Source organism: Sminthopsis crassicaudata, chromosome 3 (genome assembly GCF_048593235.1).
Source record: "Sminthopsis crassicaudata isolate SCR6 chromosome 3, ASM4859323v1, whole genome shotgun sequence".
NCBI classification, from domain to species: Eukaryota; Metazoa; Chordata; class Mammalia; order Dasyuromorphia; family Dasyuridae; genus Sminthopsis; species Sminthopsis crassicaudata.
The window spans coordinates 211,561,563-211,588,296 of record NC_133619.1 but is presented as its reverse complement, the minus strand read 5'-3'; the positions used below and the strand labels follow the sequence as shown (position 1 = coordinate 211,588,296).

At 33.3% G+C, this 26,734-nt stretch overlaps 1 protein-coding gene across 9 annotated transcripts in view; it reads left to right on the top strand.

The window, feature by feature from the left end:
- Window positions 1-26,734, top strand: part of CDKL5 (cyclin dependent kinase like 5) — a 251,901-nt gene that overhangs the window by 154,815 nt on the left and 70,352 nt on the right. For all 9 annotated transcript variants that reach the window (XM_074299887.1, XM_074299881.1, XM_074299886.1 and 6 more), the window contains 3 exons: window positions 17,363-17,499; window positions 23,501-23,621; window positions 26,090-26,149. In XM_074299887.1, coding sequence (XP_074155988.1) covers window positions 17,363-17,499; window positions 23,501-23,621; window positions 26,090-26,149 — 318 coding nt within the window. The remainder of the gene's footprint in view (window positions 1-17,362; window positions 17,500-23,500; window positions 23,622-26,089; window positions 26,150-26,734) is intronic.

The window sequence follows — 26,734 nt, the reverse complement described above, 5'->3', positions numbered from 1 at the left end:
GATAACTAATAGAAGTAAGTAAGAAAAGTGGTGTCTCAAAAATGCAGAGAGAATGGGATATGGAGAAGAGGGTGATTGACAGTGCAGAGACTGTAGAGAGGTCAAGGATAATGAAGATTGAGAAAAAGGCCATTGAATTTGGCAACGAAAAACCAGTTACTACAGCAATGTCAGTGGGATAATGAGATAAGAACCTGAATTTTAGGAGGTTCAGAAGAGAGTGAGAGGAGAAAAGATAAGTTACCTATTGCAGCAGGCCTTCTTAAAGAGTTTATCCTTTAAAGGCAGAAGAGAGGATAATTATTAGCAATCATAAGGCTTCAGAATTTTTTGAGGATTGGGGGAGATATGGGCATATGAAGAGTAGGGAAAAAGCCAGTAAGTAGGGAGATATTGAAGATTAAGAATGTGAGGATGAGAGAGGATTATATCTACATTAATACCTCAGTATTGTCTTAATTTGCATTTTTCCAATCAGTAGTAATTTAGAGCATTTTTTCATGTGGCTGTAGATAACTTTGATTACTTCATCTGAAAACGGACTTCATATTTTTCCATCGTTTGTCATTTGCGGAAGGGCTCTTATTTTCATAAATTGGACTCATTTGCTTTATGAAATTTGCCTTATCAAAGAAATTTGCTTCATAATTTTTTTTTCACATTTATGATCGCTAATCCTATTTCCCTCCATCCTATTTCTTCTATTCTACTATCTCTTCCTTTCACCATTTCCTTTTTCAAAAATGTTTTGCTTCTGATTATGCTTCCCCATTAACTTTTACTTCTATGAGCACTACTCCTTGTCTTCTCTTCTTCCTCTTATAATTTCCTGTAGGGTAAGATAAATTTCTATGCCCAGTTGAATATGTGTATTTTTCCTTTGAGTCAATTCTAGTGATAGTAAGGCTTGAGTATTCCAAACTATATACCCCATCTTACTTTCTAATGTAAAAGCTCTTTCTTGCCTCTTATGTGATATAATTTATCCCATTCTACCTTTCCCTTTTCCTTCCTTCTGGTGCGTTCTTCTTTCTCACTTTCCAGTTTTATTTTTTAAAGTAAATTATCCCATCATATTCAACTCCTATCCTATATATACTCCTCCTAATTGCTCAAGTAATGAAGAAATTCCTATCAATTACACTTATTGTTATCCCATGTTAGTACATGGATGAATGAAAACAGTTCAACATTAAGTCCCTTATGATTTCCCTTTCCTGCTTACTTTTTTATGCTTCTCTTGAGTCTTGTATTTGGAAGTTGGGTTTACCAAATTGTGATACCCTTTGAGCCAGCAGTATCATTTAGTAGACCTATAGCCCAGAGATCATAAAAATTGGGAAAATTTCCTGCATATACAAAAATATTTATAGCAGCTTTTTTCATGGTAGCAAAATTTTGAAAATTGACAGACTGCCCATGAATTAGAGAATGACTGAACAAACTGTGGTATGTGTAATATTGTTGTACAATAAGAAATAATGAGAAGGCAGATTAAAATTTTTTTTGAAAAGAATTATACAAACTGATGCTAAATGAAATCAGCAAAACCAAGAAAACATTGTATATGGTATCAGTAACATTGTAAGATGATCTATGAATGACTTAGTTCTTATCAACACAGTGATCCAAAACACGTACAAAGGACCCATGATGGAAAATGCTATCCACATCCAGATAAAGAACTGATAGACTCTGAATGCATGTCAAAAAACATTTTTCCTTATTTTTTTGTGGGTTTTTTTTCTTTCTTTTGATCTGTATCTTCTTTCACAACTGTGACTAATTTGGAAAAATGATTTGTATAGTTGCATATATATAACCTATATTAGATTGCTTAACATTTTAGGAAGAGGGAAGGGAAGGAAGAAAGAAAATCTACAATTCAAAATCTTGTAAAAATTAATGCTATAATAATTATGGAACTATGTATAGAATAATTGCACGTGTTTAACATATATTGGATCACTTGCTGTCTAGGGGAGGCAGTGGGGGATAGGGAGGGAGAAAAAAGTTGGAAAACAAAGTTTTGCAAGGGTGGTAAAAGTGTTGAAAACTATCTTTGCATATATTTTTGTTGGGACCCTGGATTTCTTAGAATTAGCCAAAGTCAGGATAATTAAAAGTCTTTATTCTTGGTCTTTTGCGGTCCTGGTCAGGGGATTAGATCTAGCAATCTCCACACCTCCTTCCTCTCTCTCCATCGCCAGGAGAATCAATCAATCTCCACCTCCTCCTATTCCACCCACTCATGTCATTTCCCCTTCTTTTTCCACACCTACTGATCCAGCCAGCACAGAATAGTTGGGGAGGGTCATCCTTCAAACATGTTAATAGAGAATTGTCCAATTGGCAATTAGCCTCATGTGCTCCATTATCCAAGTGCATTTGCTTAGTTCTAGCCCTTTACATATTTTGAAAATAAAAAGCTATTTTAAAAAGATAGGAGAATATAGTAACTTTTAAGTAGATTTAGACTTTGTTATTTTAGCATATTCAATTAAATAATTTTTAAAAAATTTTAAATAGATTTGATTCAAAATTTATGGAATAAAACAAGCATTTATATGAAAAGATGCACATGAAGTTGTAAATTTACTATGAATAGTTTGCTAATTCTTTTAAATAATATTGGATTACTTGCTATCTAGGGAAGGGAGGAAGGGGGGGAATAGAGGGAGAAAAAATTTGGATCACAAGGTTTTGTAAGGGAACTATCTTTGCATGTTTTTTGAAAATGAAAAAGCTATTATTAAAAAACTTTTAACTGAATGCTAAAAAGCTCTTGGATTGCTCTTGGGAAAAATTTTAAAAACTATTTTAAAAAAAAGAAATATATGTAGATTCTTGTTGTGGCCATATCTTTCAGGTAGTCTGGTGATTTTAAAATTTTTCCTCCTTGATGTTTTCCAGGTCAGTTGTTTTTCCTGTGAGATAATTTATATTTTCTTGTATTTTTTTTCAAGTCTTTTGATTTAGTTTTGTTATTTCTTGTCATATGGAGTAATTGGCTTCTATTTAGTTAACTCTAATTTTCAGGTGGTGTATTTCTTAGTCAAGGTTTTGTAATTGTGTAATTCATTTACTAAACTCCTCTTTTGTAACTCTTTTCCAACTTTTTCTTGTAGTACTCATTTCTTTTATTAAAAAAAAAAAGATCTTTAAACCATTGATTAAAATAAACTATTAACTGGCTAAAACGGAATCTTTCCAAAGCTTTTATATCCTAGCCATAGTTATCATTTTTATGCTTTTCTATTATTTTCCTATTCTTCCTATTCTTTTCTTTTTATATAACTTATTTCTATAATATTTATCATTGCGTCATGGGGGTATTCATGGAAGACTAGTATTTTTTGTTGCTATTCACTTGTTTCAGTCATGTCCAATTCTTTGTGATCCCATTTGGTATTTTCTTGGCAAAGATACTGGAGCAGTTTACTGCACATGTCCTGTTGTCTCTCAGTTGTAATCCTTCTCTGGGAGGAGGTTTCTTTTCTGTATAATCTTTTCCTCTGTGAGCAGGTTTCTTGGGAGGCTTCTGGAGCCTCCAGCCAGAGCGAAGATAGAATCTCGAATCCTCTTCTTCCCCTCCAGAAGTGTGGGATTGCTGGACTTGCGAATCCACGGGACGTCTTCTCCTTGACCTAATTCAGAACTCACTCCTCAGACTCAATGTTCCTCTTTTTATCCCAGAGAATGGGCTTGTGGGTACTCCCAGGGGCTTGTGGGAACTCCTTACTGACCAATGAACTTGCTCCTTTTTAAAGGTGTGTGAACTCCTTTTCATAACTCCTTTTAAAGGTGTGAACTAAAACTGTGAACCCTGAGCTAGAGAATTGTTAAGTACCGACTTAGCACTCAGTAAGAACCTAACAGTTTACCATTTTCTTCTCTACCTCATTTTACAGATCAAGAAACTGAGACAAATAGGATTAAGTGACTTGTTCAGGGTCACATAGTGTCTCAAAAGTCAGATTTGACCTGTGTTTTTCTGACTCCAAACCCAGCACTGTCTATTGTGCCACCCAGATAGATGTCCTTTCTGAGCTTCTCATTCATCTTTGGTATTTACCTGTCTCAGAACTCTCATTTGTGGCTCTAAGAAGGTGTAGCTTGCATAGTAACTACACCTTGGTAAAAATCTTTCTTGGCAGGCAGGCTGAACTAGGTTGAATAAAACTGATAGGGCTCAGCCCCTTTGGTGAGTTAGGGATCTGTGAAGGTTTCCCCTGGCAGAATGGATATGTTTATTCCAGTAGCCATGAAGATACCTGAAGCAGGTACTATAGGGTACACAGAACTTGTTTAATCATCAAAGACACAACATTCATCTGTTGTGTCCTAAGACTGTTACAAATTGTCTTGAATTTTGTCTTGCCACTGGAACTGGATTACTCTTGAAGAGAGAATGAGGCTTTGTGCAGCTCTGTGTTACTTAAATCCAATTCATGGCAATAAAGATACCCCATGATGCTATTTGTTCTCTTCAAAAACAGTAATAATGATATTCATTATTATGTATTATGTATTTATAATATAATAAATATAAATTATATATATATATATATATATTATTTATCCTAAGAATCTTACATCTTGTTGGTTAGGCATGTTATAACTCTAGTTATTGGAGATCTAAAATTCTATCCCTTTATCATCTTTTCTACTATGCCGTGTTAGCATCTCATCATTCAGTACACACTTGTTAGTGACAGCATTGCTATATGAATTCACTAAAAGAAATACAATATTGTATGCTTTGTAAAGTTAGCTGAATTTTCATATAAATAGGTATATTATATAATCAAATAACTTTAGAATTGGACTAGATCATAGATCTAGTCCATAAATTGCTATGTTTCTATAACATTTTTTTCTTTTTCTTTTTTTTTAAATATATTTTAATAGTTTTTATCTGCCAGATATATGCATGGGTAATTTTACAACATTGACAATTGCCAAACCTTTTGTTCTAATTTTTCCCCTCCTTCTTTCCCCCCATGGCAGGTTGACCAATCAATACATGTTAAATATGTTAAAGTATAAATTAAATACAATATATGTATACATGTCCAAACAGTTGTTTTGCTGTACAAAAAGAATCAGACTTTGAAATAGTGTACAATTGGCCTGTGAAGGAAATCCAAAATGCAGGCAGACAAAATTAGAAGGATTGGGAATTCTGTGTAGTGGTTCATAATCATCTCCTGGAGTTCTTTTGCTGCGTGTAGCTGGTTCAGTTCATTACTGCTCTATTGGAACTGATTTGTATTATGATTATTGATCATCATATAGTAATGTTGTTGAAGTATACAATGATTTCCTGATCCTGCTCATTTCACTCAGCATCAATTCATGTAAATTTCTCCAGGTCTTTCTGAAATCATCCTGTTGGTCATTTCTTACAGAACAATAATATTCATATACCACAATTTATTCAGCCAATCTTATAATATTTTTTCTTAAAAATTTTCAAGAAGATTTTTCAGATTTCAAGCAAAGAAAAAATAAATTTAGTAGGAAAGGAATTATGATGTTATATCACATTGATTCCTAGGCTCAGGTTGAGATCCAAATTAGAGTCAGTTAGGGTTTACAGATTTTAATAGTTTTTGACACTTTTCACTCCCTCTTAGATATGCAGTCTCTTTTATTGGATGATGACCCAACAAAAATATAATTCCAGGGCTTTGTTTTGGGTCCTTTATTTTTTTTATCTTTACTCGTTCTTTTGTAGAGTTTTTAGCTTCTGTCCTATGATCCTGCACTCCTGTGATTGATGATTTAATTATAATTTTTAGATACATGAGCATGAGTGAAGCACTTAGGTTACCCATTTGTAATCCTTTGCTCTTGTTCCTATCGCATAACCAGATCTCTGCCTTTTTTATTCAGTACTCTGTATTTGTTGTTCTTTGTTTTCAAAGAAAGCCAAAATGACATCACTATGTTAGAATCAAGTTACAGTGTATCTCACTGTGACTGATCAGACCAATATGAGCATGGAATGCTCTACCACAGATCAGACACAAATAATCCATATGAACATTCTCTAATTTTGCATATTTCTCATTCCCTTTGGGCTAATTCAGTTCTGTTTTTCTTCTATTCTTCTAATGCATAGCAACTAATCTGCAGGCACACAGTTCTGTTCCAGTATCTCCTCCCGTGTCATACAATCAATTTTTTTTTATTAAAGCTTTTTATTTACAAAATATATACATGGGTAATTTTTCCGACATTTCAAGGGTCAATTTTGTTCCAAATTTTCCCCTCCTTCCCCCCATTCTCTCCCCTAGCTGGCAGTAGTCCAATACATGTTAAATATGTTGAAATACATGTTAGATCCAATATATGTATATATATTTATACATTTATCTTGTTGCACAAGAAAAATCAAGCTCAAAAAGGAGGAAAAAGAAAATCTGAGAAGGAAAAAATAATACAAGCAAATAACAACAGAAAGAGTAAGAATGCTATGTTGTGTTCCACACTCAGTTTTCACAGTCCTCTCTCTGGGTGTAGATGGCTCTCTTCATCACTGAATAAGTGGAACTGATTTGAATCATCTCATTGTTGAAGAGAGCCACGTCCATCAGAAGTAATCATCATTTAGTCTTGTTGTTGCCATGTATAATGATCTCTTGGTTCTGCTCATTTCACTTAGCATCAATTCATGTTGGTCTTTCCGAGCCTCTCTGAAATCATCCTGCTGGCCATTTCTTACAGCACCATAGTATTCCATAGCATTCATATATCATAATTTATTCAGCCATTTTCTAGTTGATGGGCATCCACTCAGTTTCCAATTTCTTGCTATTACAAAGAGGCAAGACACAAACATGTGCGTCCTTTTCCCTCCTTTAAGATTTCTTTGGGATATAATCCCAGTAGAAACACTGCTGGATCAAAAGGTATGCACAGTTTGATAACTTTTTGAGCATAGTTCCAAATTGCTCTCCAGAATGGTTGGATCTGTTCACACTTCCACCAGTAATGTATCAGTTCCCAGTTTTCCCACATCCCCTCCAACATCATTATGTTTTCCTGTCATCTTAGCCAATCTGAGAGGTGTGTAGTGATATCTCAGAGTTGTCTTAATTTGCATTTCTCTGATCAATAGTGATTCGGAGCATCTTTTCATGTGGCTACAATTTCTTCATCTGAAAAATTTCTGTTCATATCCTTTGACCATTTATCAATTGGAGAATGGCTTGATTTGTTAGAAATTTTAGTCAGTTTTCCATATATTTTAGAAATGAGGTTTTTATCAGCTCTTTTGGATATAAAAATGTTTTCCCAGTTTATTACTTCCCTTCTAATCATTTCTAAATTAGTTTTGTTTGTACAAAAACTTTTTAACTTAATATAATCAAAATTATCTATTATATGATCAATAATGAGTTCTAGTTCTTCTTTGATCACAAATTCCTTCTTCCTTCATAAATCTTAGAGGTAAATTATCCTGTGTTCTTCTAATAAGTTTATACTATCTAGATCATGAACCCATTTCAACCTTATTTTGATATATAGTGATAGGTGTGGATATATGCCTACTTTCTGCCATACTAGTTTCCAATTTTCCCAGCAGTTTTTGTCAAATAGTGCATTCTTATCCCAAAAGCTAAGGCCTTTGGGTTTGTCAAATATTAGATTGTTATAGTCATTGATTATTTTGTTCTTGTGAATCTAAACTATTCCAATGATCAACTTCTCTATTTCTTAGCCAGTACCAAATGGTTTTGATGACCACTACTTTATAATATAATTTTAGATCTGGTACAGCTAGGCCACTTCATTTGATTTTTTTTTTCGATTTAATTCCCTTGAAATTCTTGACCTTTTGTTCTTTCAGATGAGTTTTGTTGTTATTTTTTCTAGGTCAGTAAAATAGTTTCTTGGGAATTTGATTGTTATAGCACTAAATAAATAGATTAGTTTAGGTAGTATTGTCATCTTTATTATATTTGCTCAACCTATCCATGAGCACTTGATATTTTTCTAGTTGCTTAGAACTGACTTCATTTGTGTGGAAAGTTTTGTAGTTTTGCTTATATAGTTCCTGACTTTGCTTTGGCAGATAAATTTCCAAATATTTTATATTATCAACAGTTATTTTAAATGGAATTTTTCTTTGTATGTCTTGCTGTTGAATTTTGTTAGTGATATATAAGAATATTGATGATTTCTGTGGATTTATTTTGTATCATGCAACTTTGCTAAAGTTGTGAATTATTTCTAATAGCTTTTTAGTTGATTCTTGGGGCTTTTCTAAATATACCATTATCTGCAGAGTGATAATTTGATTTCCTCATTACCTACTCTAATTCCTTCCATCTCTTTTTCGTCTCTTATTGCCAAAACTAGCATTTCTAGTACAATATTGAATAGTAATTAATGGTGAAAGGTGGTGAAATGGTGAAACCTTGTTTCATTCCTGATTTTACTGGGAATGGTTCCAGTTCATCCTTACTATATATGAAGCTTGCTGTTGGTTTTAAGTAGATGGTACTGTTTTAAGGAAAAGTCTATTTCTATACTCTCTAGTATTTTTATTAGGAATTGGTGTTGGATTTTATCAAATGCTTTTTCTGCATCTATTGAGATAATCATATGGTTTTTGTTAATTTGATTATTATATAGTCAATTATGCTAATAGTTTTCCTAATATTGAATCAGCCCTGCATTACTGGTATAAATCCTACTTGATTGTGATGTATTATCCTGGGGATGATTTTCTGTAATCTTTTGCTAATATTTTATTTAAGATTTTTGCATCAATATTCATTAGGGAGATTGATCTATAATTTTCTTTCTCTATTTTCATCCTACCTGGTTTAGGTATCAGTACCATGTCTGTGTCATAAAAGGAATTTGGTAGGAGTCCTTCATTCCCTGTTTTTTTGAATAGTTTATATAGTTTTGGAGTTACTTCTTTGAATGTTTGGTAGCAATCACATGTAAATCCATCTGATCCAGGGGATTTTTTCTTAGGGAGTTCATTAATAGCATGTTCTATTTCTTTCTTTTAAAATGAGACTATTTAAGTAATTTATTTCCTCTTCTGTTAATCTAGGCAATCTATATTTTTGTAGGTATTCCTCCTTTTACTTGGGTGGTCAAATTTATTGGCAAAAAGTTGGGCAAAGTAACTCCTAATTATTGCTCTAGTTTCCTCTTCATTGGTGGATAGTTCTCCCTTTTCATTTTTGAGACTAACAATTTGATTTTCCTCTTTCCTTTTTCTAATCTATTTTATTGGTTTTTTTCATAAAACCAACTCTTAGTTTTATCTATTAATTCAATAGTTTTTTGTTTTTTTTTTACTTTCAGTTTTATTTTTAGGATTTCAAGTTTGGTATTTGATTGGGGAATTTTAGTTTGTTCTTTTTCTAGTTTTTTTTTAGTTGCAAGCCCAATTCATTGATCTTCTCTTTCTCTATTTTATGCAAGAAAGCATCTAGAGATATACAATTTCCCATTATTACTGCTTTGGCTGCATCCCACGCATTTTGGCATATTGTCTCATTATTGTCATTTTCTTGGGTGAAATTATTGATTGTGTCTATGATTTGTTGTTTCACCTATTCTTTAGTATGAGATTATTTAGTTTCCAATTTCTTTTTGGTCTATTTTCCATTGGCTCTTTAGTCAATGTATTTGTATTGCATTGTGATCTGAAAAAAATTGCATTTACTATTTCTGCCTTTCTGCATTTGCTTTTGAGGTCTTTATGTCCTAATATATGGTCAATTTTTGTATAGGTTCCATGAACTGCCGAGAAAAAAGTATACTCCTTTCTATCTCCATTCAATTTCCTCCAAAGATCTATCATATGTATTTTTTCTAGTGTTCTATTTATCTTTATAACTTCTTTCTTATTTATTTTGTGGTTTGATTTATCTAGTTCTGAGAGAACAAGGCTGAGATCTCCCACTATTATAGTTTTGCTGTCTATTTCTTCTTACAACTCTCTTAACTTTTCCTTTAGGAATTTAGATGCTTCACCACTTGGTGCATATGTGTTTAATATTGATATTTCTTCATTATCTATGGTAACCTTTAGCAATATGTAGTTTCCTATCTTACCTCTTTTAATTAGATCAATTTTTGCTTTTGTTTGATCTGAGATCAAGATGACTACCCCTGCTTTTTTTATTTTACCTGAAACATAATAGATTCTGCCCTAGGCTTTTACCTTTACTCTGTATGTATCACTCTGCTTTAAATGTGTTTCTTGTAAACAACATATTGTAGGATTCTGGTTTTGAATCCAGTCTTCTATTTGCTTATGTTTTATTGGCGAGTTCACTCCATTTACATTTACAGTTAAAACTACTAATTCTGTATTTCCTGTCATCTTATTAACCCCACATTATACTTTTCTCTTTCCTTTTTCCCTTTCTCTCCTCCCCATCATTTTACTTATGAACACTACTTGTCTCAAGCAGTCTTCCCCCTTTAGAGACTCTCTCCCTTTCTTATATCTTTCCCCTACTATTTCTCTTTTTCCTTCTTTTTAGCCTACCCCTTCCCTTTTCCCCTTTCCCCTCTCACTTTTCAATAAGGTGAGAGAAGTTTCTTGGTGAAACCAAATATATCTAATATTCTTTCTTTGAGCCAAATCTGATGAAAATAAGATTCACCCAATGGTCATCACCCTCCCTTTCCCTCAATATAATAGGTTTTCTTTGTCTCTTCCTGAGATATAATTTCCCTCATTTTACCTCCACTTTCTCCAAGTTTTCTGTTATAATCCCCTTTCCACCTCTAGTTTCTTTTTTATATTATAACAGTAAAATCAGATTATACATGTACTCTTTGTGTATACCCATAACAGAAATACAATTCTCGAGAGGGTTTTTTTGTTTGTTTGTTTGTTTGTTTGTTTTACCTTTTTATGCTTCTCTTGAGTTCTATTTTTGGAGGTCAAATTTTTTTGTTTAACTCTCATTTTTTCATCAAAAATAAATGGAATTCACCAGTTTCATTGAATGTCCATCTTCTTCCCTGAAAGAAAGTCCTCAGTTTAGCAGGGTAATTTTTTCTTGGCTGCATTCTAAGTTCCTTCACCTTTTGGTTGTTTTGGCAACAAATTTGGGGAAAAGTAAATAATGTGAGAAAGTTAAATGTTTCTTCATTTTGAGGTTGAGATCAAATATATGGAAAGCTGAGACCACATTAGAGAAGCTCTTAAATTCTAGGATTAAATTTTTAGAACTGATTTTCTTACCACTGGGGACTCATTGTGGATCTTTGATTTAAGGGAGCAGCAATGTACTGACATTGTTTAAAGGAAAATTTTAATCTTTAACAGAAATTATTTGTATCTTCCTTCTTCAATAACAAGACCTTTAGATTAAAGATGGGTTGTTGTAATGTTCTGTCGTCTTTCAATTGTAATCCTTCTCTGGGAGGAAGTTTCTTTTCTGTTAATCCTTTTCTCTGGGAGCAGGTTTCTTGGGAGGCTTCTGGAGCCTCTAGCCAGAGCAACGGTAGAATTTGGAATCCTCTTCTTCCTGAATCCTGGCTCTGAATCTCCTCCAGCTTCCCTGAAGTTCTCCTGGGAAGTCTTGTCCTTGACCCAATCCAGACTCTTCCTTCCAGACTGCCTCCCAAACTCAATGTCCTGGGAGGCAGCCTTGGTGGCTCCTTATATCCTCCCAGAGAATGGGCTTGTGGTTACTCCCAGGGGCTTGTGGGAACTCCTTACTGACCAATGAGCACGCTCCTTATCTGAAGTCTAAAGGTGTAAACTCCTTTTAAAGGTTTGAACTAAAGGTGTGAACTCTGAGCTAGAGAATTGTTTAGACAACCTGAGTTAGCACCTAGTAATCTAATATCTCCCCCTTTCTTTTGATTTAGAACATAGGGTGGTCATGACCTTGAAACAAATCCATCAATATGGGAGATATTACACATAATTACATAAATTACATAGACACACATGCTAGAAGTGATGTAACAAATAACATGATCAAATAATCATAAATTGAGAATTTATAATGTCCCTAAGTCCATTGTCCATTAGTTAATACGCCACAAATCCAATAATTCCTGCAAGTTTTTAAAGTCTTACAATAGTCTCATCTTGTGTTAGGGAATCTTTAACAGTCTCCTTATCAGCCATGTTCTTTCAGTGTCAGATGTTTCTTAGATCTTCTCCTTTCTTTTGAGGTTTTTCTCTTTTTCTGTTTCTCTCTGATGGACAAGGCGAATACGACTTGTTGGCACCCATCTGATTCCTTCTCCATCTGTAAAATACAAGCAAACCCTCTGTTCCAGGCAGTTCAGCCTATCTAATTTCCTTCTATTTACCACTTTCTGAATCTCTTCTCATCATCTGGCAATTATATTGGAGCTATTTGCACTGGACACTGCCCTGTTGGTTTAAAAGGCTTGTATTCTCCCCAAGTGTAATCCATTTCTGCAATCTTACTGCTTTTTGGCTGATTTATTAGGTAATCCCTTTCTGCCATGTGATTGCTTTTCTGCTGGTTGATCAAATCAGAGTCCTGACCTTATAAACACTTTTTGAGTGTAACCTCAGTTATCATCATGCTCCACCTATCTTTTGATTGATATCTTAGAACTGGGCTTTGCCTCTCATTTCCCTGGGTCAATCTGCATTCTGAGGCCCAGTGGAAGCCCTTGTGACATTTTGGACATGGAGTTTTAGGCCTTCTCTCAGCCTGTCTTCTCACTCTATCTCCATATCTACACTGAGCTCTTAGATGTCCAATTTTTCCACATTGAAAACATCGAGTTTCTCTAGAAGTCCTTTGCCAAGAGGGACCCTGTCTTTCCATGTTCATCATAGTCTGGGTGTAAAAAGCATTTGTTCCTACTGTAGCACAGGATCTTATGATCTCCTCTAAAGAAACATCTTATGCAAAGATCTTTATGCAAACCTCATTGGCATTTTCCATAGCCAAATGTCTGGTCATTATTTCTGCAGCTGCATTTTCTCCAATAGTTCTTTAGACAGCAGTTTGCAGACGTCCCACAAAATCTGCAAAAGGTTCATTGGGACCTTGCTCTATTTTTGTGAAAGCCTCACCTTGATCTTTCTGTCCTGGGAGGGAACCCCCAAGCTTTTATTGCAGCCTTAGAAATTTGCTCATACACTGTTAGGGGATAATTAATCTGTTCTGAATTCTCTCCATACTGACCTTCACCTGCTAGTTGGTCAAAAGTCAATTGTGTATTAACTTGTTTCCATATTGCATCTGACTTGAATTCTACATAATTCATGAAACTCTGAAAGCCACAACAGGTTTTGTCCAGGTTCTAAACATGTCCTAGCTATGTATTTCCAATCATTCGGGGTTAGGATTTCATAAGATAAACCATCTAGTAACATTTTAACATAAGCTAATGTAGCCCCATAAAGGGTAAAACATTTTTTCAGATCCTTAATTTTATTCAAATTAAAAGGAGTACATCTTCTCCTTTTTTGACCTACAGAGTCAATCTCTTCAATCACAGGATATGCATGTATAAAGCACTTATTTCCTGCCCCTCTCTCTTAGCCTTAATCAATGCTTTTTCTAATCTTGTCTTAGGCTGCTTAACAGGGATTCTGTTTGTGTTTCTGCCTCTTCCCCTCTTCCATCTGTCTCCACTCCTGAAGGGTTAATTGAGGGACGAGATGGGAAATGCTCCTGTTGCTCAGAATTGTACTTAACTTCATTGTTATCTGATTCATCCCTTTCACCTAATTTAGTTGGATCCTCCCCCTCTTTTCCTTGCCCTGCATTTGGATGCCAAATTGTAATGTCCTATTGTCTCTCAACTGTAATCCTTCTCTGAGAGGAGGTTTCTTTTATGTAAATCCTTTTCTCTGGGAGCAGGTTTCTTGGGAGGCTTCTGGAGCCTCCAGCCAGAGTGAAGGTAGAATCTGGAATCCTCTTCTTCCTGAATCCTGGCTCTGAATCTCCTAGAGCTTCCCTGAAGTTCTCTTGGGAAGTCTTGTCCTTCCCCTGTCTCTTTCTGGAAATCTTCTCCTTGACCTTCACCAGACTCTCCCCTTCCAGACTGCCTTCCAAACTCAATGTCCCAGGAGGCAGCCTTGGTGGCTCCTTATATCCTCCCAGATAATGGGCTTGTGGATACTTCCAGGGGCTTGTGGGAACTCCTTACTGACCAATGAGCAAGTTCCTTTTCCGAAGTCTAAAGGTGTAAACTCCTTTTAAAGGTTTGAACTAAAGATGAAGGTGTGAACTCTTGAGCTAGAGAATTGTTTAGACAATTTAGCATCTAGTAATCGAAGAGGCTGTTTACAAATCTTTATAATTTTATACCTAATATTAAGGTGTGTGTATGTGTATATGTGTGTGTGTATGTGTATATATATATATATATATATATATATATATATATATGTGTGTGTGTGTGTGTGTGTGTGTGTATATATATATATATATATATATATATGTCATTTAACATTTTACAATCTTGTGTATTTAATTATATATTGTGATGAGTGGACTGCTAGATCGATTTTTTTACCTGGTGAACTTTGTAATTTTAATTGAAGATTCAATAGAATTTTCATGATAAGATTGTTTGGCCATGTTAATCTGTTGTATCTCCTAGCTGCTGAATAACCTTGCCAGTAATAAAGCTCAGACGCAAAACCCTGTTTTGGCATAGTCACTGTTTTACAAGTGGCAAGGAGTCACCTTGATTTCAATTTAGAGAGAAATTTCAATTCAATTTATTGAGTGCTTCTATTGTAGTTTTTTTATACTGCTATTGGGTGTCTTAGGAATATGCAGCTAGATTAACTATATCTCTAGTTTCTTCTTTACTTCTACATGCTATCAGTTTTTTGATCCTTCTGTTCATTATTACCATATTTTTTAGAGAACAGATGTGAGTAAAAGTGAACAGATATAATTAAATTAATTCAGTTTTGACGTCTGTTAGCTACTCTTTCAAAGGCTCTTAGGGTAGAAACCACAATTTTCAAAAATGATATTGTCTATCTGTAGTTTTTATTTATCCTCATTGTCGCATCTTTTATCCTGAATAACAAATTGAAATGATTTCTACACATTTCCAGTAATAGATCACATGATATTAAGTATTTTTGCTTATTGCTTTGCACAGTTCTTTGAACAGGTAAGGCACTTAAAAATATTTACTGAATTAAATTATATGTCAAAGTCTTGGTTATTCAAATGCTACTGGATAGATGTTGAAATCTTGTTTTATCTCTAACTAGATTTTTTTGATATAGTTAATTTCACATTAGTGTGAAGATTGTTTTAATCTTCACAAGTGCATCTGCTGGGTTCTAGTCTACAAGGACTCTTAACCTTAACATGTTCTCATGTTCCTATTTTCCTCTTGTTCTCTTAACATGTCCTCATGTTCCTATTTTCTTTCCTCTTAGTTAATTGCTGTAATTGGTGCTGACAAAAGAGTAAAGTTACTTTGCCAGAGATTGATGGATCACTATACTACCTAGGATAGATGTGCACAAAAATTTAATGGCAGCAGGATACTTAGGCAGATCCTGTTTAATCAATTTGAATGTTATTAGCACATCAAAAAAACAAGGGCAGAACTCTTAAAGATTATATTGAAATTCAGAGTGATACATGCAGAGATAACTGGATTGTTAAGGAACAATTACAATCACTTACTGTCCTAGGCATCTCTACAGAACAAAACTGCTTCTCTTGCTAAATTTGCTTTTGGATTAACAGCAAATAAATAGTTCTGCTTACCAGCCATAAAATAGACTTTCAGGATGCTCAATAGAACAGGAACTAAGGCTAGTCTTCTACTGGTCTGTCTACATACACACACCATTCACTATTCAAACTAATTTACCATTAAGATTATCTTCAGAAGTAAAAACTTACATATAATATGCAAGGAGCAATAATTTGGAATTGCAGAGGGAGGTTTCCATTTACAGGAGGGAAAAAGTCATTTCCAGAAATAGAACTATTTCAAAGTAATGTTGGCTACCCCAGAATCTTCAAGTAATAGATAAAAGAACTGAAAGGATTTCTATTCAGGTACTTATTGGACTAAGTAGTCTCTGGGATCTTTTTAATTACATTATTCTGTGATTTATTGTCTATTTATATATACATATATATTTGTTTCATATATATGTATATATAAAATATAGATGAAAATCTGTAATTATTCCTGGAACTAAGAATCATCCTGTCCCTTGAGAGAAGGACTTTTTGTTAGAGAATATCTAGAGTGTTGGATCTTGACTCAGATATTTTTCCCATCTCTGACATTTCCTAGCAGTATAACTACTGCAAAGTCATTTACTTTCTCTGAGGCCTTGTGGATTCACTTGTCAGAAGAGAGGGACCAGATCAGATAGTCTCTAGAGACACTCCTATATCATAACACTGTGATTCTGTGATTTAAAAGGTAATGAAATTTACTTTCTTCTGGTTATTTTTAAAACATTAAGTATCATAATAACATACGTGTGTGTGTGTGTGTGTGTGTGTGTGTGTGTATAAAATCACTGTAAAATTTGCAGACCATTCTATGTTTCTTGTATCATTTCCTTCACACAGAGATATTGTGAAGTAAGTATGACATATGGTTTTATTCCCATTTTATAGATACGGAAACAATCTGAGAAAGGACAAATGACTTATAACATCTTAGTGTTAGAGTTAAAAGGGACCAGGGAGTTCAACCTCTTCATTTTGTACATGAGGAAACTGAAGCATAGGTAGTTTACCCAGAGTCACACAGCTTTTAAATGACTGAAGTAACATTGAAATCCAAGATTTCTGCTGCTAAGCCATGGGGCATACTTCTGGACATAGAGTCAAGAATAAATTAAAATATAGCTTCAGACACTTAATAGCAATGAGATCCTGTGTAAGTCACAACTTCTGTGGCCTCAGTTTCCTCAACTGCAAAAGGAAGATAATAATGGCACATAACTCCCAGAGTGGTTGTAAGGATTAAATGAGATGATATTTGTAAAGAGCTTAATTCAGTACTTGAATATATAGTAGGTACTAATTAATGCTTATTCCATTCTCTCTCCTTATCCATTATGCCATGTTGCTCTCTCATTTGCTTAGGGCCATGCAAATAGTGTCTAGGGTGTTATTTAAACTCTTTTCTTCCTGATTTCAAATATAGAATTTTATCCATTACACAACTATTCACCATGTAATATTTTGTTTTGGGGCTTTTCATGAATAAGTTTTGTAAAACAGAGGCCATAGTTTTAACTATTTCATTAAATTGGAATTTATTTTGGTCAATGTTCATGTTTCTCTTAGGTTGCTTAGAAGTGTTTTGCTTAGATATGAAAGCTTTAACTTTTCTTTCTTTATCATTGTTTATGTTTTAGAAAATGAAGAAGTCAAGGAAACAACATTACGAGAGCTTAAAATGCTTCGAACTCTAAAACAGGAAAATATAGTGGAGCTAAAGGAAGCTTTCCGAAGAAGAGGGAAATTATATTTGGTGTTTGAATATGTGGAAAAAGTAAGTAACACTCTGAACCAGAATCTTTTTATTTAGGATTTAAAATTATTGAAGAAGTTGTTGCTATAATAATGTCACTTATTGTTATCATATACATTCAGTTTCAGCTTTTTAAAATGAAGACATTTTTATCCATAATATGACAAAAACTATGAAAAATTACTGAAACATGAACATTTTTATAAAATTTGTATTTTGATTAAATTTCATGTGACTTTTTTTTTTTTTAACAATTTAAAATTATATCAGTTGTATTATTATTGTATTTTGTACTATATTTATTTTGGAATAAAAGTACAATAAGGATATATTTTAAGTAGTTTATCCTTACCATAATATCTTGTATTTAAAGCTTACTAAATTAATGAGCATTAAGCAGTGTTATAAATTCTAAGAATTGTAATTAGTTTTTTTTCCTATCTTTAATATTTTAAAATGTTAAATTTAATAAGTATTTATTAAATGTCTGCTTTTTTTCTGGCATTATATTATATCCTGTGTTAGATATAGAATCACAGTTGTAAATGGTGAGAGATACCTTTATCGTTCACATTTTTCAACATAGTAAGATATTTTCCAATTTTATAGGTGAGTCAGTGAAAAATGGAGATTTTAAGTCACTTTCACAAGTTCATATATCTAGTAAGAAACAAAAGGAAGTCTTGAATCCAGACTCCAGATCTGTTGCTTCTTAGATACTATATCATATTGTATTGAAAGCAAGACATTGTACCTAATTTTGAGGAGATTGCAATCTTATTTTTCAAAGGAAGCTAGACATGTGAATCCGAATGAGAGAAACTGAGTTGAGAGTTGGATCTGTGATTTCAATGGCCTACAGAAGCTCTGAATTAGGAAACTCTTTAATGTAGAACAAGGGAAGGTTACAAATGATTGATTATCAAAATGTGTTGGGAATGTGCCATATTTTCAAAGAAATCATTAGGGACTATTAGAGTTAGAGAAAGCTTAATAGTGGGAATATAGATTCCCTAAAATAAGACTCTGATTAAATTCAATTCTTTAACACAGACTCTTCAAAAAATGGTCCCATACACTTACATCTTAGCAAAAGTCTTGAGTCTAGATGGTTCTACCTTTTACTTAGGCTCACTCTCTCCCAAACCTTCCACGAATGCTTGTATTTTACTCTTTCCCCTCATGTAGAATGAATGAAATTGGTGCCCAAAGAAGTCAGACTAATTATTGAGCAAATCTGGGATCTGGTCCAGCAAAGCTCTTTCTGTTTATTTCTTCCATCTAAGTTTTGTCCCATACACTTCTTGGAATTTGAGCAAACTGTCTTCAAGATTCTGTGTTTCTGTTCTCTCATCATGAGAGATGGAAATGGAGCCCTAACCACTCTATATACATTATATAGTGGAGCTATATTGTTATAGATTTGTTTGGCCTTGTTTGTTAATTTTTGTCAGCTTTTGATATTTTATCTTTATACTTTATACAAATGGAAAGGAACTAAGACTCTGCCCGTAATTTATGATTATACATCTCTAAAATTAAGTGACTGTTTTGTTGTCTAAATCGACAGCATTATTTGTTTTAGAAAATTTCAGAATTCAGTTTTCAAAAGTGAGTAAGTCATCATTTTCTCTGTCATCTAGAGAAGCATATTAGGTTAATACTACTACAATGTAAAATGCTAAAAACAGGGCTCTGTAGAGGTTGGACCTTTTATTTGAAGTATTATGCTTTATGTTTTAAAGAAAGATTTGGTCTTAAACTAGAAGCAAGCAAAATCTTATTTATGTAGAACTAAGTAGTTGTGCACATGACCTTTCCTGTGCATATGATGAGAAAAAACTTATAAACAAAACAAAACAAAACAAAACAACAAAAAAAGCTATGTTCTTCTTCCCTTTCTATAACTATAGTATTAATCTAAGTACTTCTGGGGGGAGTTTGTAGAAACTAATTTTGAAGTTTTCCCTGAATACACTTATCATTTCCTTACTATGTCCATCATTTTCCCCCTAGCCATAAGAGTTCCCCCTTCCTCCCACTGGGCACTTATTCTTTGTTTTCTTTCTTGCTTTCTCATTATCTCTTAAGTTTGCATTCTTACATGAACATTACATTGTTTTCAAGATGAGGAGAAAATGGTAAAATTCTCAAAACACTATCCTTCTCAATAGCAATCTTTCAGAGAGAAAGAGAATACTGAAGATAGGAATATTTGTAGGTGAGAAAATTCCTCTGTCCTGAAGCTCTGTTACCTCGGAGATCAAATATAAAATTCTCTGTGTGGCTTGAAAGTTTTTTTCCAGCCAAACCCTAACTACCTTTTCACCTTTTGACACTTCCTATGTACTCAGTGATCTAACAAAGTTGGCCTCCTCTCTTCTTAGTATTCAGCACTCTGTGTCTCTACTTGGTGTCTGGAACACTGTCAATCCTGGTCTCCACCTCATGGCTTTCCTGTCTATCTTTGAATCTCAGCTAATGTCCCACCTTATTTAAGAAAGTTTTCCCTGTCTTCTCTTTGAGATTACCTTCAGTCTATCTTGTAGCTCTTTTGTTTGTACATAGCTGTTTGTATATTTCTCTCCTGTTAGATTGTGAGTTCCCTGAGAACAGGACTGGTTTTTGCCTTTCTGTGCACCCCCAGTGTGTGGCACTGTCTCAGTAGAGTTGTTAATATGTTATTGCTGACTTGACTGGATTTCACAGTCATTGTAGTTGGAGAAGGGAGTAGTTTTGCCTAAAGTAAGGTTAATGGTATTTCAGGTTCTGTAACTAAACTGAAATCTTATTTACTTGATGAACCTGTTTCTTTTCAGGGACGAAAGGATGGTCCCTTGATTTTCAGGGTAACTGATATATTATTTTAGTAGTGTTGCCATGAACCTGTTATGTTCCCACTTACACATTCCTATTTTTCTTCTCCTCAATGAGTCCTAGAACATTTTTTGGTAATTCCCCGTCAGGTTTTCTCAGTGCTACTACCCTTCCCCTTTCTGGAATATTGCATTAGCCATATTTCTAGTTTCCCTGACTTAAGAATTTCTATATAGCATCATCATCATAATAGCATAGATTTAGAGATTGAAGTGTCCTTAGAGAGATCACCAGCTTGGCTCATCCCTTAGCTATCTAAAGTTCAGCATGACCCAAACCAGATACATTATCTTTAGCATCATCTTAGCTGCCCAATTTCTATTTATGCTTTCTTAATTACTTTCATTAGAAACCTCAATCACCTTGAACTTTTCCCTCCTGCTCACCCCACATACTCAGTCAGTTGTCTAAATCTTATTGATTCTACTTTGCCAGTATCTTTCACATGGGTCCCCTTCACTGCAATTTTACTTGAAGGCCTTATCACATCTCATTGAGATATTACAGTCTATCTTAATTGGCCTTCCTGTTCCAATCTTCACATTCTAATTCATCAGGCACCAAATTTATATTCCTAAAGCAGTTTGTCTAGTGCATACATGTGGTTCAGTGGTTTTGGTCGTGTTCAGCAATTCATGATCCCCTTTAGGGTTTTCTTGACAAAGGTACTGCAATAGTTATGTCATTTCTCATTCATTTTATAGATGAAGAAACTGAGGCAAACAGGGTTAAGTGACTTGCTCAGAGTCACACAGCTGGTAAATCTCTTGGATTTGAATTTAGGTCTTCTTGATAATGGGCTTGACACACTCCCTAGATGTGTGTAGCTGTGTAGCTGCCTGTCATATACATAATAGGCACTTAATCCATCTTAATTAAGTGATCATTGCCCACATGTTCAAGAAACTCACAACTTCTTGCTGCTTTTATGAAAAAATTTAAAAGTCTTTTGTTTGATTTTTAAAACCCTGAGTGATATAGCTCCTTTTTCTGTTTGCAAACTTATTGCCTGTCTCTCTCTTTTATGCAGTCTGGGTCTCTCCAAACTGAACTGCTCACAATTCTCCATATATACAGCATTCTATCTATTGTTTTCTGTATTTTGACACAGGAGACCTGAATTCTTTTTTCCCTTATTTTCCCCTTCTAGAACTCGCAGGTTCAGAAATTTGTATTACTATGCACCACCTCCTAGGAATTGTTTCCTGATTCTATCTTACTCCTGAAACCCCTAGAAAATCTTTTTAGTTTTCATATTCAATCTTTTGTGCACATGCTCTCTCTCAATTTCCTCATAATATTTAAACTTATTGAGGACAGTTCTTTTTTTTATTTTTTATTTTTTGTATGCCAATGCATGGCACAGACCTGGTACTTGAAATGATTATTGAGTTGAACTAAATTTATCCAACTCTCTTCCAGGCCATTCTGTGCTATACTGTTATTACCCAATTAATTTTTCTAAAATATTCTATCACATCATTTACAAATGGCTCTCAATTACTTGTGAAGTTCAAATTCCTTAGCTTACAATTCAAGGCTTTCCAATTTGACTCATATCTATTTTGTTAATCCTAATTCACAAGGCCCTCATCTACTTGTGTAAGTTATCCATTGTATCCAAACAAGACTACTCACTGCATCTTGAAAGGGTCTTGTGCTCATGTTTCTTGCAAAACTGTTTTACTTGTGGAAGAGAGTTAATAGTGACTTCCCTACTTTTCTGCCTTGCTGCCAGAACACTATCTTTCTGGAGAATTTTAAAATGTTTTATTTAACTACTTATCATTATAGAAAAATAAAGATGTTAAATATAAAGAAACATAAACTCTGAAAAGCTTATAGTGCATCCTGGTCTTCGATAGCAGGGTACATGGGACTGGGTTTATTTGTTTTTAAGTTTCTCTTTATTAATTATTTTATTACTGATTTTGTCTCCAGTTAGTGCCAAAACAAGTTCAAGGGTTTTTAGGATGGGTTGATTTAATTTGTGTACTGTTAGGAATAGCCAACTAGTTTTTTGTTTTTTTTAAAGATACACTTAATATTATAACAAACACATTTAAAAAGGCAAAAAAAGAAAAAGACAATCTTGATTTTAAAAAAGAGTAAGTAGTTTATATAGGTACATTATTTTAAAAGTTACTATTGCTTTGTTAAATTACCAATGTTAAAGTACCAAAGTATCAGATTCTCTTTTATTTTATTTTATTGTCTGATCTAGTATGTAAACCCCCAATATTTTAAATTGTTCTTGATGATACTAGCAATTGGGCCTGAGAATATATTCAGAAAAAAAGAAAACAAACAACACGTGTAGTGCTAAAAGCGAAAAAAGATGCAAGAGAAATGTAAGACATGTCTTCTCATTGCTTACAATTTTGTTTCAAAGAGAAGACAAGTTTCAAAATAGTAGATGATAAAAATGATTAAAAAAAAACCTGCGCTAGGGACAAAAAATTTCTCCAAGAAAAGAAAGGGATTAATATAAGCTAGACCAAGGAAAGTCTAGAACAAAGAAAGGTAGAACTAGAACTAGTTCTTGAAGATGGATGGGTAGGAGATGAAGAAGGTATGCTGGGTGGAAAGAGTATGTGAAAAGGAGAAATAAATAATACAACTTGGGTTTCAGTTCTAATCAGAAACTCATAACCTAAATCTTTCTAAACAATTCAACAAGTAGGAATTAAGGGCTTACTATATACCCATTCTGTTTTTGGTGCTTGGAATACCAAGTCAAAAATTAAATATTCCTTTCTTCCTACCTTTCTTTATAAGGATGCATGAGGAATTATCTTGAAATGACAACTGTCCAATATATTATCTTGACATTTTATTTTTATATTCTTTTTCCTTGGGAAATATTATCAAGTTATTTTGTGAGAGTTTTTGATAAAGAATATTTTAATAGCTATTGGGGGGGGGGAAAGTACATGAGAACAAGGCTAATGTTTGGGCTAGCATTAGGGATTAATGAAATGTAGAATATTATTTAAAGTCATAGTTTAACACAAAATCTTCGCATAGTATGAAATGTCTTCTAGAAAAAGATTTTTTAAAATAAAATCATACTGCGAAGTAAATTGATGTCCATTAAAATTGTTTTTACAAACATTTACAAACTAGCTATCTACTTGATGTTTAGAATATGCTTGAATTGCTAGAAGAAATGCCAAATGGAGTTCCACCTGAAAAAGTTAAAAGCTATATCTACCAACTAATCAAGGCAATTCACTGGTGCCATAAGAACGATATTGTTCATCGAGGTGAGTGTGTAATTTTCTAAATTTAACATATCTCTAGAAATAACTGGAGAGAAGAAATATGTTTGAATTTTTCTTTTCTTAAAAGTATGTAACAGTGGTGTACAAACATTTTCATTCCAACCAAAAACATGTGAGAAATTGTTGCTGTTCTTGTGCTTCACTAGATGTTTGTGATGCAGAAAATGATTAGAGGTGATGCTATAGGTGCTTTGTCACCTGAAAGATTAGATCCTTTAACAGCTGTGAGGACTCTTAGTATCAGGGAGGATTCCACATACACAAGTTTTTTTCAAAGTCAGTCCCTGGGTAAGGGAACAAAAAGGACATGCCAAGGAGCCCTTGAGAATAGCATGAGGGCTTTCTCTGTAGATGATTTTTGTTAATGATTTGTCCTGTTCTCAGGACATAATGACAGTAGCTCAAGACACACAATTTTGTGTGTGGCCATTGTGGGATTTTATTTTACTTTATTATGCGTATTTTCCCCCCAAAGGGAAAAAGGGAGGGCAAAAAAAATGCTTGACAATTGGAAAAAATTGGAATATAACTATATTATAGAAGCACACAAGAGATTATTTCTAGATTGGTTGTTACTCTTAGTGCTGAATGTTTTCATGTACTAAAGCATAACAAATAATAAGAGAAAAACAAGCACAAAAAGAAGTTGGCATTTATATCATGCCGATATTTGCAAAACATTGTCATTTGAATCATACAAGTGAGCCTGTGAAATAGACAGATATTTTGCGTATTTTTATATTCATTTTTTCAGATGAGGAAACTGAGGCTCTGAAAAGTTATTACCTCCTATCTACCAGCATTTCTTTCTCTGGAATGACATCCTCTAACTTGATATTACTTCCTCCCTTCCTCTCTTACTTTGAGTCTTGCACTAAGGATTCAGAATTTGATTTTGCAATAATTACACTGAGGTAATTTAAAATAAAAGCTTGTTTGCTCATAGGCCTTTATTATCAAAGAAAAGAGTAGAGAACCTTCAGCTGCAGTATTTTTGTCTTTTACTATTATAAAGGATTTTTTTCTGACAGTGAAAGGAAAGTACTTGTTCTGGTCTGTCTTCTTTCAATCCCATTATGTTCTCTCACTTGTTCTCCAATGATAGATAGGGCCAGGCATTAATTGAAGCAACAGTGAATCAGTATTGCATAATTTGCAGAGGACACAAATTTAAAAAAAATTTCCTTTCATTCTTAAAAATCTCTAAACTACTTTTTATTTGAACTCTTCCAATATAATAAGATATTACTATGATCAAGTTCAATCAAGTCAACAAACATTTATTAACTGCCTTCTTTGTGCAGGCACTGGTCTAAGCATTGGATGAAGTGCTTTGCAAACCTCAAAGTGTTAGCTGTTAATGTTTATTGGGAGTTAAAAATTTAAACCAGGGAAATAATTTAAAAGTGTGGAGGACATGAAGCGTATTGACCATTGATAGTGTGTTGTACATTTAAATGTTTTGATTTTGTCTTCACCATCACATTTGTTCGTTTGTGAAAAATTGGCAAGATCTTTAGTGACTGGTGTGAGATTATTTGCTCATAATATCATGTTCTTTTATCTTGGTCTTGAATCTTGTTAAGTACTTGATTTAATTTTATTATGTAGAGTGTAGAAGTTATGGAAGCTATTATGTCAATTACATAGCAAATGTAAATGGAAACCAACAATCACAATCCTTAGGACATTATGCTTCATGGACCTTTTCATATCTCTATAATGTGTTCTAGCTAATGTGTTCTCTGATATTTTACTGAACGTTGTAGTTTTGTAAAAATAAAAAAATAAAAATTAAAGCAGTATACTTTGCAAGGAAAAATATTTAAACAATTTTCATGGCCTTTTCCTTTGTCATTCTAGGTTGTATTCTTTACCATTTAGAATAAAACTAGAGATGTTTTCTTAGTTCATTTAGCATGACTTAAAGCATTGTAACTTATAATCAAGAATCATGCCAACTTGCTAAATGCTTTGTATATAAATAAATTATAGCTTCAAGAAGAATTAAGGCAATCATGCTTCCCATTTTCTATTTAGTGAAAGCCTTCCTATAGCTCTTCTATTTTTTATGCTTTATTAAAATTTCTATGTTCTGTTTTTCTATCTTTAGAAGTGTGTAGTGTTTTAAAACATATATATTCAAATTATTTTTAAAAATAATTTTTCTCCAAGCATTTGTTGTTTTCCATTAGGTTTTTTAATGTGCTTTACTTTAGTATTAATTTAACATTTTCAAGATTAAAAGGGAGGAGATATTCTGAACTTATAGTCGGCATATTAATTGAAACGTTAGCATATATTGCATGAAACTATTTTCATTGTTTTTTGCTGCCACAAATTGCTATTCAAGTTATTTGACTTCTTTTTAATTCAGCAGGTAAAATAAGTAAACATTAGCTGAAGAAAATTAAAAGTAGTTTACCTTTTTAAATACCTTGATATTCCAGATATAAAACCAGAAAATCTCTTAATCAGCCATAGTGACATCCTGAAGCTCTGTGATTTTGGTAAGTTGAAAAGAAATTAGGTCATGTTCTTTATTGTAATAGAGATTCCAGGTAAGTTATTTTTCAAGATACATTAAAGTGCCATATATTACCTGGCCTATTTAAGTTGAGAAACTTAATGCCATGTGTTCTATTGAGAAATGAATTATAATAGTATTTCTTCCTCTTTATTATGCAAAATAATTCTCAATGTTTTATAAATTCATAATGCATAGCATTTTTAAATGGTTGTTTCTCAGAAGACAAATTAATACATTTGTAAACCCAGCACCTCATAATGGTAATAATGTATTTTTCCATAGGAACATAATGACAAATTTTTGAATGCTGCTCATAATTGTGATAGGAGTAATTTTTGAGAAAAAGTCATTCACATATATATCTTCATATATGCATATGATTTATTGATTTGTTATATCTAATAGTTGAATTAGTTATATTACAGAAAGAATACTAAAAATAATCCCTATGTGATTGGATAGTGCCATCCCTAATAGGATTTTATGTTTAAATTATACAAGCATAAAAGAGAATAATACTGTTGAGTAGTATTTATTAGATGATCCTGCTGAATAGAACATGATA